The 13,708-nt window shown below is 44.3% G+C and overlaps 1 protein-coding gene across 2 annotated transcripts in view; it reads right to left on the minus strand.

The window, feature by feature from the left end:
* Positions 1-13,708, minus strand: part of TENM4 (teneurin transmembrane protein 4) — a 777,096-nt gene that overhangs the window by 150,037 nt on the left and 613,351 nt on the right. For both annotated transcript variants that reach the window (XM_055356895.2, XM_063693427.1), the window contains exons 13-14: positions 4,892-4,993; positions 2,713-2,907 (exon numbers count right to left, since the gene is read on the minus strand). In XM_055356895.2, the coding sequence (XP_055212870.2) occupies positions 2,713-2,907; positions 4,892-4,993 (297 nt within the window). The remainder of the gene's footprint in view (positions 1-2,712; positions 2,908-4,891; positions 4,994-13,708) is intronic.

Genomic DNA, 13,708 nt, shown 5'->3' on the forward strand with positions numbered 1-13,708 from the left:
TGAGCAGACACTGTCCCTGTGCTCTACTGATCCTATAGGGCCAGTATCTATGCCACAATGATGCTCTGCCAAAGAGGTGGTAGGTAGACTCTGCCTCTGCCTTTGCGTTCTGGAGCCTCTGGGGTGGTGATTAAAGTTGGCTTCTTTCCATCACACTGGGACAGCTTCAGGAACAACGGTGATTTCCCAAGGAGCTGTGTGTAAAGTGGGGAGAAGTGGCCAGCTTGGGGTGGAAGGGAGTGGTGATGAAGGAGTAGGAGCAATGGTCAGGGAGGTGGGCTGGCCTTTGTCTGGTAGACAGCCTAACTTAGTTTCCTCTTAGAGATGTGCCAAACAGTTACCTTCTTTCCCCTTGCAGAGCTTGCCATTCAAGCCAAAATTTCTGGCAGAAGCATAGCCCATTAACAAAATGATGAGGCCTGCATGACCAGGCCGCGGACACAGGTCTTTCCCCCAAACATGCCATGCTTCAGTGACCACACAAGCTATTAGACACTCTGCAGGACCAAAAACACAGGGTCTCACTTTTCACTGTGAAAGGTCTAGGTTTTTTCTTTTCTGCTCCTCCCCCAACTCCTTCCCAGTGTCCTACTGGCTGCATTCAAGCTTTAAAAAATATGGGGCAATAAACTTCAGAAGAAGGAAGGGGGAGAAAAAAAGTGAGCTTGTTAGCTGATGTTTTATAAACACAGTGAAACCCGTTAGCACAGAGCAGAGGGAGGAGGGGAGGAGAAGTGTGGAGGACAAAGGCCCCGAGAAAACCCCATTATAAACACAAGGACAACGCAGTGACCCTTCAGCAGAGAAACAGAAATAATAATGGGAATCAGTACCAGATGGCCCTCCTCAGAAAAGAAAGCTGGAGTAAGAACATTTGTTTTCAAATAGATAACGTAAATCAAAGTTCCAAACATTTTTTTCTCTCTTATAAATAACACTGCAGCTCTGGGGCGCTGTGCGATGCCAGCTCTTCTGCGGAAGGACGACTGCCTTTTCCTGGCCCACACAACATGGGTGGGATTGGAGGCAGCTCACAGTTTCAAGAGGAATCTCCTCTTTGTTTCTCTTTCCTTCTCAGGGTCTTCACCTCAAGTGACTCGAATAAAAAGGGACAGCAGATGAAGGTCACCATTCTCTGGATAAGAAGGCCCAGTTCCTTTGTTAAAGGGGTTGGCGTTCCTTCTCTCTCAGACAGCCCAAAGTAATCCCCATCAAAGTTAACAGGTCTGAATCAGGACTTCCAGCCACGCTTGGGGTTTATATACAGCTTGTCTCAGAGAGGCGATGCTTTTCAGACACTAATCTCTTCTTGTTCCCCACTCTTTGAAAATGGGCCTGTTAATGTTCTGTTTTATTTTTAGAGCAAAATGATGCCTGGGAGGGGGCTCTCTGTTAAACAGTAAATGGTTTAGAAGATTGGCTCTCCTTGGAGCCTCTTCCACCCACTGGGGAAGGTGCCAGGGTGCTAGATGGCAGAGAATGGGAGGTAATGACAGGCGCACAGCATCATCCGTCAGTTTCAAACGGCAAATTCCAACCATTTAAAAAGACCTTGGATGAAGTGAGTGGGGCGAAACAGGAAATGTGCTTCAATTGTCCCCAGAATAATACTAATAACATAAAAGCTCACATTTATGGAGCGTTTACTATGTGTCAGACACTGAGCTAAGTGCTTTACATGGGTCATTTAATTCAATCCTCACAATGGCCCTCAGAGGAAGGCATTCCCATTTTATAGACAAGGGAACTGAGGCTAGTTAGTGGCAGGGCCAGGATGCAAACCTATATCTGATTCCAGAGTGTGCACTTTTAACAGCTACTTTACATTGCTTGCGAATAAGGCTTTTCCTCTCAGCTGGAAACACCATGCAGTCAAGAAGGAAGAGTCCTGGATTTGAAGTGAGACCTGGGCTGAATCCCAATTCTGCCATTAGTCAGTTCTATGACTGTGGGCAAGTCACTGCCCTTCCCTGGGCCTCAGTTTCTTCATTTGTGAGATAGAAATATTCATTTATTTCACTTGGTTGGATTTCCTAGCAAAGAACAGATGTCAGTGTTAAATCAACAGTTCACTTTTCCAGCCTCAATCTATACAGCCATATATTTATTTTATAAAGGAGAGGCATGCTCATGGGCACTGCAGAGCCATACACATGAACACACACACACACACACACACACACACACACACACACGAGTGTGATAAAAGAGGGCAGAGTTTGGAGGCCTATAATAGAATCACACTTCAGAAATGGAGATTAAAAATGAGCAGATGAGCCTAGAGGGGAGTGAAAAGAACTTGGGCTATGGAGCCAGAACGACTGGGCTCAAACTCAGCTCTGCTGTCTACTAGCCATGTGTCCTTGGGCAAGTTATTCAACCCTCTGAGTCTCAGATTCCCCAACTATAAAGTAGAGATGATTACTCCTCCCTAATAAGTTTGAATTACATGACTCGAGGCTTCTAGCACAGCCCTGTATATGGTAAGTGCTCAATACATGACATTTCTCCCCTTCACTGACCAGGACTCCGATGTGTTTGGCCTCTTCCTTTAGATTAGTTACTGTTGCTGGTAGGTGGGCTCCTGGCTTGGGGAGGTGGGGTCACAAAATGGCTCGGGAGGCTTCCCCTGCTCCCTGGTCACCCTCTTGGCACTATATGCCAGCCTCTATCTCAGAGGAAGGTGCCGGAGCTGCCACCTGCAACTCTTACCTTCCTCACAGCTCTCGCCCTTGTAGCCAGGGTTGCAGATGCAGGTGCCTGTGATGCAGGTGCCATGGTTGCTGCAGGCCACATCGATACACTGGTTGGTGGGCACATCGCACTCAGCGCCTTTCCAGCCACTGTGGCACAAGCATCTGCCCTTCATGTATTGGCCATTTCCGCTACAGAGCATGGGGCAGGAGGCTGGGGAGACAGCACCGGAAGTCTGGCATGAATCAATGTCCAGCACACCCCAACTGCCTTTGTCTCTTTCTCCTCCTGGCCTGCCTGGCTTCACCAGTAGCCTCAACTGCTCTGCCACAAACACCCATGTGTGCCCATCTGTCTTCTTCTCTTGCTTTATTTCTTTCCAGTTTAAACACATCTAGATTTGTAGGTGATAGTGCACAGTGCAGGGCCTGGCAGGGTAGGTATCCACTTAACCCCATCCCCTTCATGTTGCTGATGGGGTACAGTGGCTGCCAGGAACCTCAGACAGGAAGCTTCAGTCTGTTCCTCCGTCTCACTGGAAAAGCCAGTGGCTGAGCCTCCTGCCTGCCCTGAATCCCTCCTCCAGCGCTCTCCTCTAATAACACCCCACTTTCACTTCCCCACACCTCATCTGCAGCGCCACTTACTGTCCTCTTTAACACAGCAAATTTCAGCTTCCCTTGCCTTTCGGTCCTCCACTCCAGCCCCATACACCACTGCCCCCTTAAGAAGAGAGCAGAGCCCAACTTGGCTCTTTAAAGTATTATCTTTTCATTCTGCCTCTTAGAGTAAAGGATTTTGTGATCTTCTCTATGAAGGATACTATATAAAAATAAATTATACTGCATTGTGCTGAAAGTACTTACCAGTCTTATCAAGATCCAATAAGGCTTTTTTACACATGACTCTTAACTTTAAGTGCATATGGGACGAGACGGTAATTCTTGTTAGAAGGAATGACTCATCTCTCTCTGCACCACCTTCCCCTGGTCCCCACCTGGCTTCTTTCCTTTTTAAAGCACTCAGCAGGTAATCACTGTGTTTCCTTGGGGCTGCTAGCTTTGCTGCCTCAAACTGAGTCTGTCTCACATTAGGAAGAATAAACAGACTCTCATGGCATAGTACTTGCAGGGTGTAGTTCACGCAGCCTGGAAAATCATCTCTGCCTTCTACTTATGAACAATTTCTCAAGCCTCAGGACTCGGGTGTAGTGTCACCCTCATTTGGGAATCCTTTCCTGAAATTCATCCCTTCTACTCTCAGACTGCTCTTCCCTTCTACTCTGATAGAAGCTCCCTGTATTTAACTGTGTTATAGCGTATTTCACTTATTATCGTGCTGCTTTGCAGTTGTCTATTTACTTGTCTGTCTCTGAGACCAGACTCAGAGCTCCCAGGATTGGGTCTTGCCTAGCACAGGACCAATCCCTAAAAAGGCATGAAGCAAATGGCTACTGAATAAGGGAAAAAGGTAAAAAAACAAAACAAAAGAAGGGGCCAAGTTAGTTTCCCAGGGGAGTGCCAAATTATCAGGACTGCAGATCTCCTTGACACTTTCCTTGTTAATTATTCCAGGACAGAAATGATGGCCAAAAGCATGGGATAGATCGTGGGCAGCCTTTTAGACTATCTCCACAGTGTTTATCATGGGCACTGGCAGTGTCTAAATATCAGGCACCATTAGGGTCCTGTGTGGAAAAAAGTGACCTGGCCTCTTCAGTCCCTCCCCTTGGGGTCTTGGCTGATTCTGCCTGTGCTGTTAGAAAGTAGCAACAGAGCAGTCCTCAGGCTCCCCATTTACAGGCCAGAGAGACATCACACTAGCATGAAGATAAACTTCAAAGATGCATGGCCAGGGATGATCATTCCTATAAGAGGAAATCAACTTTTTAAAAGAACCCCCACTGCCACTCCACCTGCCCCAGCAACAGACACTGACTTCACTGTGGCCACCCCACAGTGAATTCACCCTCCCTTCCTGACCTCCCCAATCAACCACATGTGGATAACAGCAGCTGACAAGGTTATGGCTCTGCCTGCACACCTCCCTCCAAGGGCTTCTGGAGAATGGCCCTTGGAAACCCTTCTTGTGGGCATCAGAAGGTGGGCTGGATTCTGCACTTGCTCTGAGAAGTAGAAGTGAGCTGCCTGAGGGGTCTGGGAAGCAGAAATCCAGAGCTCCAATGCAGAGTTCTCACCTCTGCCACAGTCGGGGCCCAGGAAACCCAGGAAGCAGTGGCAGGTCCCAGAGATGCAGTCACCATTGCCATAGCAGTTGCTGGGGCAGTTATCCACCGACTCTGGGGACAGAAAGGAGAAGGAGAGTTGAAAACAAATTTCCTTACCCAAACAGAGAGCCCAGGAATCAAGCTTTAGGTTAACCAAGACCCACATATTTGAGCTCTTGTGGTCCCGTCACTGAAAGGAATGAATGGAGTTAAAATTCTATGTTATTTTTACTCTTATGGAAGCACAGTTCAATTGACATTAGCAGAAGTGTTCTGGAAAATGTCTGCCTGAACCAAATTTTTATAAATCAAATTTGTATCTACAAACACATTAGAGATTCTTCAGCTAAAAACACAGAGAGAACAGTTTAACCTGTTAACAGTGGTTTTCTTTGGGTGGTGTGTTATTGGGTGATTCTTATAGTCTTCTTTATACTTTTTGTATTTTATGCTTTTCTCTGAATGGGCTGATATTCCATACTTTGTTTTGATATAAAGCTACTGAGCATTTACAAATCTGTCTTTTCCCACCTCTGGCTTTTCATATATCCATGTAGGTCCCCACCGTCTCTCACTGGAGCCACTACATCAGCCTGAGGCAGGCCTTTCAGCCTTCCCTCTTGCTCCTCACCTTGATGTGTTCACCACCCATCAGCCTAAGTGATTTCTTTGAAACAAATCTGATCCTATCACTCTCCTTAAAACCCTTCAAGGGCTCCCCATTTGCTAAGATGAAAAAAATCCAAGTCCTTTCCAGAGACAAAGACGTTTTCTTTTCTGGCTGGGCGTGGTGGCTCAGGCCTTAATCCCAGCACTGTGGGAGGCTGAGGCAGGTGGATTACTTGAGGTCAGAAGTTTGAGACCAGCCTGGCCAACATGGTGAATCCCCATCTCTACTAAAAATACAAAAATTAGCCTGGCATGGTGGTGTACACCTGTAATCCCAGCTACTCAGGAGGATGAGGTGGGAGACTCACTAGAACCTGGGAGGCAGAAGGTGCAGAGAGCCGAGATTGCACTATTACACTCTAGACTGGGCAACAGAGTGAGACTCTGTCTCAAAAAAAGAAAAGTTTTCTTTCCTATTCCTTCTGCACTACTTGCATCCTCAGACACGCTCTCTGTCATGCCCCCCTTTTGCAGAGATGTTCCTTTCTCTAACTCCTCCTAGTACGTTTGTTACATGCTCTGTGTGACAGGTCAAGAAAATATAGAATCAATCTCAGAAAGATTTTAATCAAAAGTCAGGCACTGTTTTGTAGCTCCTGTTGGTAAACCTATTATCTAGAATGTGTGTTTATTTGGAACAGCTCATTTCTCAATAATGCTGGATGTGGAATGAAGCACAGAAGCAACTATATGCCAATGCCTTCTTTGTGCCATGTATTTCCACGAATTTATCTCATTTCACGGTCACCAAATCTGACAAGTACATATTGTTATTCCTATTTTACAAACAAAACAAAACAAAACAAAACAAAACAAAATCAATAGGTGGCTGAGAGAAATGAAGTGACCTGTGGAAGGCCACAGATACTAAATCAAAGAGGCAAGACTGCAAAGACTGGAACCCGAGCCTTTGGGCTCCATGCCTGGCCTTGCTGCATGACACTATGCTATCTGGATCTTGAAGGAAATTATTCCACAGCAGAATCCAGGGAAATGAGCAAGGCAGATCTATCGGTATAGGATCCCCCAACTTCCCACTTTTTTTGTGTCCTGATTGAGAAATACAGGCCTTGACCGCTCTGTGACTGACACAGCCATTAGCAACTCTTCTGCGGGCTGGAGTCCACACTGAAGCCTTGAACATTCTCAGGTACTGAAAAAGGTGTTTAGGTTGTTTTCCCAAACAGTAAAGAAACTAGCCCTGGCCTTGAGCCAAACTCCTTAAATCCCCATATAAACTCCATACCCTGGACACCTTGCTATGGAGATACCTAGGTAGAAAATCCCTTTCACTTGCTGTCTGCACGAGAATTGCTACAGCACTCTGTAAGTTCCCCTAATAAACGCTTTGGACAGATCAGCCTGGCTTTTAGTGCTTCTTTCTTTGCAATCCCAACCAGCCCTATCTTGGGATAGTTTGGGGCACCCCCTCATGGGAACACTTCCCTGCCTCTATTTTTGTGGCGACTCTAGCTATGGGTTCACTGGATGAAACAGTGGGACAGAGAAGCCCATCCTGAAGGCAGCAAAGGATCTATTTGTAGGATAGAGAATTCTATAACTTTCAGAGCTTGGAGGGATCCTAGAGACATCCAGCCCAATGATCTCATCTGATACAGAAGGAAACTGAGACCCAGAGGAAGGGCAGTGACTTGCCCGAGGTCTCAGAGGGAACCAGTAGAGTCAGATTTGAAAGTAAAGGAAAAGGTTAGTTAAGCAGGCAGTCTATTGTCTTAGCTCACAACTATAAGTCATGAAGTCAAGATCTAGGCCTGTGTTAAATGAAATGTTACTATATTAGATACAAGCCTTGCCTATAGGAAATTTGCAGCTTAACTGGGAGAACAAAATAATAAGTCAACTGTTGCATGAGGCATAGAAAAAGCTCTGCCCGGAGGTAAGAAAACTTAGTTTTGGGATCTACTCTTTTAGTACCATGATCTGTGACCTAAAGCAACTTCCTTCCCCTCTCTGGGCCTCACCTTCCTGATATGTGAAATGAAGGCAATGGTGGAGATGGTTCCCTGCAACTGCTTCCTGTTCTAAAATTCTATGAGTCTATAATTAATTAAGAGACCAAGGGTGGAGAAAAGGCATCTAGACAAGGGCATCAAAACTTAAATGCAGCATAGCACTTAAGGGTAGTACCATGGCAGCTGGAATGGGGCAAAATTAGCAGAGGGAAGGCTTCTCAGAGGACGTGGGCTTGAAAAATGGCTTGGTGATATATAGGTGGAGGTGGCGGCATTTATAGCATGATGCATTTTCAAGAAATGTCCTTCTTCAAGGTCTTAAAGTATCAACTTAAGAACTATTTTTAAAGTTTGGAAAAATGGTCCAAATGTGTGGCTCCTTTAGTAAGTGGGCAATTCCACTCACTCAGTGTTGTCTCTGCTAACACAAGCAGTGTTTTATATTAACACAGAGTTAAGAACAAGAAGGTCTAACCCAACACGTGGCCTCGTTTCAGGGCAAAATGGTCTGGGTCCCAGCAGAGCAAGGCTTAGGCTGGGGACCTGAAGATCTGTATTCTCCATTGGCTTTACTTGGAAGAATCCATCTTCCCAAGACCTTTAAGTCAGTAGTGGATTCCTAAACACTGTTTTTAGAAAGAACCATTTAGGAAGTTTCACTTTGAATATTCTTTTAAAAAATTAAAATTTTGAGTAAAGTCTAAGGCAAGATAATTTCCACTTTAAGCTACTGGGCTAATTGTACAGTTGGAGAGACAGTCCTGCCTGCAGGGCTGAGGAAGGAGTATAGAACAGAAAGGCAGACGGCCTGGCTTCCAGGCGTTGTCCTGCTACTGAGTGGTTGTGAACCCTTGGCCATGTCACATGATCTTTCGGTACCTGTCTTCTCATTATTGCACTTGCTCCTACCATAAGTTCCTGCTTGGCAACCTCTATTCCTTCTTTCAAATCCAGTTCAAATGCCACCTCCTTGGAAAGGCCTGGACATCTTAAACAGGCTAAGTTACTTCCAGAACTCTTTTCCCCTCACTCTTATTAAAATACCATATAGGTTTCATTGTTGACTGTGAACTCCTTGAGGATAGAAATTGAGTTTATTCATTTATGTATTTGCCCTGGTATTCAATCCAGAGGAGGGTCTCAATAAATATTTGTTTCTACTCCTGAAAGAATTCCACCAGATGAGCTCAGAAATCCCTCCCAGATCTAAATTTCTATGGTTCAATCCTTCTCAAACCCAATGGTATAAAGTATAGCTCCTAATAAAATTACTATAAATACAAGCTGCATTTTTAACAGGATCAACTGCAGATAAGTGTTATATACTTTGTTAGATTCTGATTTCCGGAGTCTGCAAGATACAACCTGTTTATCATCTGCCGAAAAGCCTTCATAGTGAGAAAGGGACGAAAGCATATTTTCTGTGACTGAGTGTAGTGTTGGTTGCTAAACCTGACAGCATAGAAGCCTGTTTGCTACAAAACTTGCCCCAGGCTACTGGTGTTAGAGAAGGCAGAAGTTTTGGGAGACATGAAATAATTTTAAGGTAGCAACAAGGAAATGGAAAGGAGAAATATAGAGAATGTTTTCTTTTGATAAAATGTTTATGTATATATTTTTCTTCCACTTGGAGGGATTTCAACAACTTGAGGTTCAGTTAGGATCCCACAAATAATGAATCTCCACTGACCAGGTATCTCTGTGCTACATTCTAGGGCAGAAATGATATTCTTTGGCTTGGGAAAAGTGTGAACTTTAATGTGTAAGTACTGTGGATGTTCCCAATTAGTGTTTGGTGAATTTCTTCCCCCACAGTCTCTCCTGCTTTGCTCATGTTCACACTGCAGCTGCCTTCATTTAGCAGAAGGTGTGCCTTTAGATCTGCTTGGATCCAAATTAAAAATTCAGCAGCCTATGAATAATTGATTTTCATAATTGGGTATATGGCATGTTGGAAAACGGGGCCTTTCCCCCAGCTTGTTTTTCTATCACAGCAGTGGGTCCTGGTAAAAAAAAATACATGATTTTCAGGAACTTGTTTTTCCTTTCATCTGTATTGGAATGCAGAGTTTAAGTGTTTCCTTAGCTCATTCTCTGGACATGTGTTGTGAGTGGGAGTGTTCTCTGGATATTGAACAAAATGTTGCCTGAAATACAAAGGGGCAACTGCAGAAGGAAGAAAAGACAACAGTGCTTCTTCCCAGTGGAGACATGGGAGTCAGGAACCCACAGAGGCCTCAGGGAACCCACTGCGGTGCCCGTTTTGACTGTTCACTACTACTGATTTGTTTTCAGAAACAAATCATTAGCGCTGCTATGTCAAGGTGAAAGATGATCACAGCTGATAACTAAGTTCTCCTGAGTCCAGGGTTGAGGTTGAGGAAAGCCTGCCCTCATTTGCATCCTTCTGGTTTTCCTTTCTAAAATCCTGAAGCCTCATTTTGTAGGAAACAAGGAGAGACCACAGAAGAAAATCTTATTAGGAGGACTACCTGGACAGCCCAATCGCCTCCTTAACTGTCTCACAGGGGCGGTAATATCAGTAAAGGAAAGGCAGCTTTTCTCCTCTGTCAGCTCACCATGGCATGGGCATACCTGCCTCTTGCCTTGCTCTGAGTGGGCAAACCTCTGTGGACGTGCAAGCTTGATGCTGGACTCCAGCATCAAAGACAGAAGGAACCAGCTTTGTGAATGGGGTCAAGGCCCACTCGACATTCTCATTCTCTCCTTTCTGCTCACCCCACACTTATCCCTCCCTCCCAGAAGCTCCTGTATGTCTTGTTCCCTTGTGATATGTCCAGGCTAATAGAAGCCTGCATTTACTACTAATATCTCCTTCTGTTTTTGTTGTCTCCTTAAATTATAAAAGTGGTTGTCAGGAACTCTTTGGGAACACCTGGTTGAAGTACCAAGGTATACCCATTGCCAGAGATCTAACTTCTGACTCCTCCTGGCTTCCTCAGAGGAGGATGGATGATAATGCTACAGGCAAGAAGGAGCTTGAACCCCAGGACTGCCACCTGGATACAACACTTTGACTGCAGCTGGTGACACTTATACTTCAGGTTACACCTATTTCATCCCCTTTGCTCCTGAAATAGAAGGACTGGATTTATTATTAGCAACCAAAAAGAAGAAATGGAAACTAGACAGCATAGCCGGGATTTAATTCTACAGCAACTCAAGGTTGAAGGAAGAGTCCAACAGAGACCCTCTCATTCCCTCAAATGGAACTGCAAAAAGCAAATCATATATTCTAACTTAATCTTCATAAGAATTATGAGACATAGGTACTTATGTCACCATTTTACAGTCTTAGATAGAGAATGGGAGATGAAGTCACCTTCTCAAGGTCACACAGCTGATAGGGGAAAATCTGGTAGGTGAACCTGTCCTATATGCAGCCAAAGTTTGCAGCATTTGGCCTGGACCAGAGTATGGGCTCTGGAACCCTTACTAGCTAGATGCCTTTGGACAAGCCATCTCTATACATTACTTTCCTCATTTGTGAAATGGGGTCAACAGTAACACACACCTCAGAGAGTTATTTTGAAGACCAAATAGGGTGATGCTGTGCATGTAAAGAGGTTGGCCCAGGACCTGGCAGAGCTGGTGTTTTGGTTTTAAGGAAGGGTCATACATGCCTTCCACTTATGAATTAAAAAACACTCTGACTTGGTCTAATGAATCCAAACAAGGAAATGTGGGTTTCTGGGGGGTAAACCCATGGACACATACGCACACAAGACACATGGAAACTCCCCATGGTAAAAACTGGAAAACAAACAAGCAACGCTTCTGAATGTGAAGAAGGCAGGGTGTTTGAGTAAATTTTCTCCTGGGGGAAAGTGCTGTGAAAGCAAATTAAACTTGTCTCCCAGAAGCACAAACACAGGCAGGCTCCTGCCAACATCTGAAAGAAGTTTTATCCCATTGCACTCTAGATTGGCACTGGGCAGGTGCCAGGTGCTGGAAAGCTGTTCCATGGCCTGTGAGGTGTCGGTCCCTATAGATGTCCCAGCTTTCTTTGCAGATGATGGAATTCAAAGGCCTTCAGTCTGCAACAGTCTAGGTCAATGCAATGACAAAAATTTGACAAAGCCCCTGACAGACTGGGCTTGAAGCCAGTTCTGTGCCAACATTTGAATTGGAAGATCTGTTTTCAGTCATATCCAGAAGTCCACCAACCACTAATAAGACCAGCTCTAAGGAAAGGTCTAGGAGAAAGATTGTTTCCTTATTATATACAGTCTTGGCTATTTGTTAATTATTTCTTTGGGGACAAACCAAATTTTACCAATAAGACTGTGAACTCCTTCAACACAGGCATTATATCTGGTTCTCCAAAGAGTCTTGTGATTGCTAAACACAAACCAAGAACTCAATAATATTTATTGTATTGATAAACAAAGCAGGAATACAAGGGGAAAATAGAGGAAAGAGGTCAGAGAAGTGGGGATGCCACAATAATCAGGTTCCAGAGGCGTTTGGTGGCCAAGAAACATACTGTTTCCTTTGCCTCTATTTTTTTATTACAATGCCTAGAATAAACAGTGATAGGAAGCTGAATTCCACATTGTACTCTCAGACCATATTTGGAGTTCAGCAGTTCACATCTGGGAGCCACGTTTAAGACACTGATGAGTTAAGCTAGAATGTGTTCACTGAAGAACAACCAGAAAGATGAAAGAACTTGAAACCACATTTCAAATAAAGAATTCTTGAAGGAATTGAAAATTCAGCTTACTAAGGGGGTTATGACATCTGTTTAAAATATCTGAAAGGTAATCAGGTGAAATAAGGACTGTGTTTTGTGGCCCTAATAGGTTGACCTGGGTCCAGTGAATAAGGACTATAGTCCTTGGGAAACAGACTTGGTTCAAAAGAAGAATCAACTTACTTACTTTCTAAGAGTCAGAGCTGAATACTACTTACTACATTGGGTTACGTTCTGTTTACATGTATGTATCTGCCCAAATATTGTAAACTTCTTGAAGGCAGGAAATGTGTTATTCATCTCTGGATCTCTGGCAAATAATATCCTTGACTCAAAGCAGGTAATGAATGTTTGTTAGCTGAATGACTAAAATGAATGACCTAGGTGATCTACAAAGTCATATATTTTCAGTCGCTGGATGCATTCAAGGAGAGAGCAAATTAATGACTAGTGGGGATACTGCAGGGGGTATTAAAGATGAAGTGTATGACATCTCCCAAGCCTGAAATCTTATGACTCTGTGAGTCATGGTGTAAAGGAACTTGCTTGGACTGTCTCAAGAAACTTGGGTTCTAGTCCTACTCCTGCCATCCACTTGTTAAGTGACACTGATCAAATTCTTTCCTCCTCAGGGCCTTTCTTTTCATCTACAAAATTTATAAAATTTATTCAGTAAATATTTACTGGGAATCCACTCTAGCTCAGGAAGTGTTCCAGTGAAGTGGATGGCTTAAGTGATTGGTCAGGTCTAACCTCCTGTGATCTGATGAATCAACCTGAATTGTCAGGACTTAGAAAACGATACATATAGATGAAAAAGCTGAGAAAAGAATCATCATGTTCCATGAGAACACATGGATACAGGAACGTGAACAACACACACTGGGGCCTGTTGTGGGGCGGGTGGAGGGAGAGTATCAGGATAAATAGTTAAGGCATGTGGGGCTTAATATCTAGATGACAGGTTGATAGGCGCAGCAAACCACCATGGCACACGTTTACCTATGTAACAAACCTGCACGTCGTGCACATGTACCCTGGAACTTAAGATAAAATAAAATTTTTTTTTTAAAAGAAATACAATAGACAAGAAATAGGAACTAAGGGCTGATTTACATTTTATTACTTCAACCAATACAAACTGTAAGTTAAAATTAAGAAAAAGAAGTCATCATGTTCGTGGCCGGGCAGAGGGCAGAGGGGGAGACGTTTGCTCATTTCAGGAGCTACCTTAACTTTTTAATCCTCCCTGCTGTTCCTGATGTAACAGTATCGCATTATCATCCATCCCTTGATGGGAGCCTCAAGCGGCCCCGAGGTTAGCCTCCTTCCTGGCTGTTGGCGGCAGCGCTCTCAGATGCCAGTGCGACACTCTGGGCTCTTGTTCTGCTGCGTCTCCCAGCGGTGCCCCGTGAGCATGTGCCAGAG

The sequence above is a fragment of the Gorilla gorilla genome, chromosome 9 (genome assembly GCF_029281585.2).
Source record: "Gorilla gorilla gorilla isolate KB3781 chromosome 9, NHGRI_mGorGor1-v2.1_pri, whole genome shotgun sequence".
NCBI lineage: Eukaryota > Metazoa > Chordata > Mammalia > Primates > Hominidae > Gorilla > Gorilla gorilla.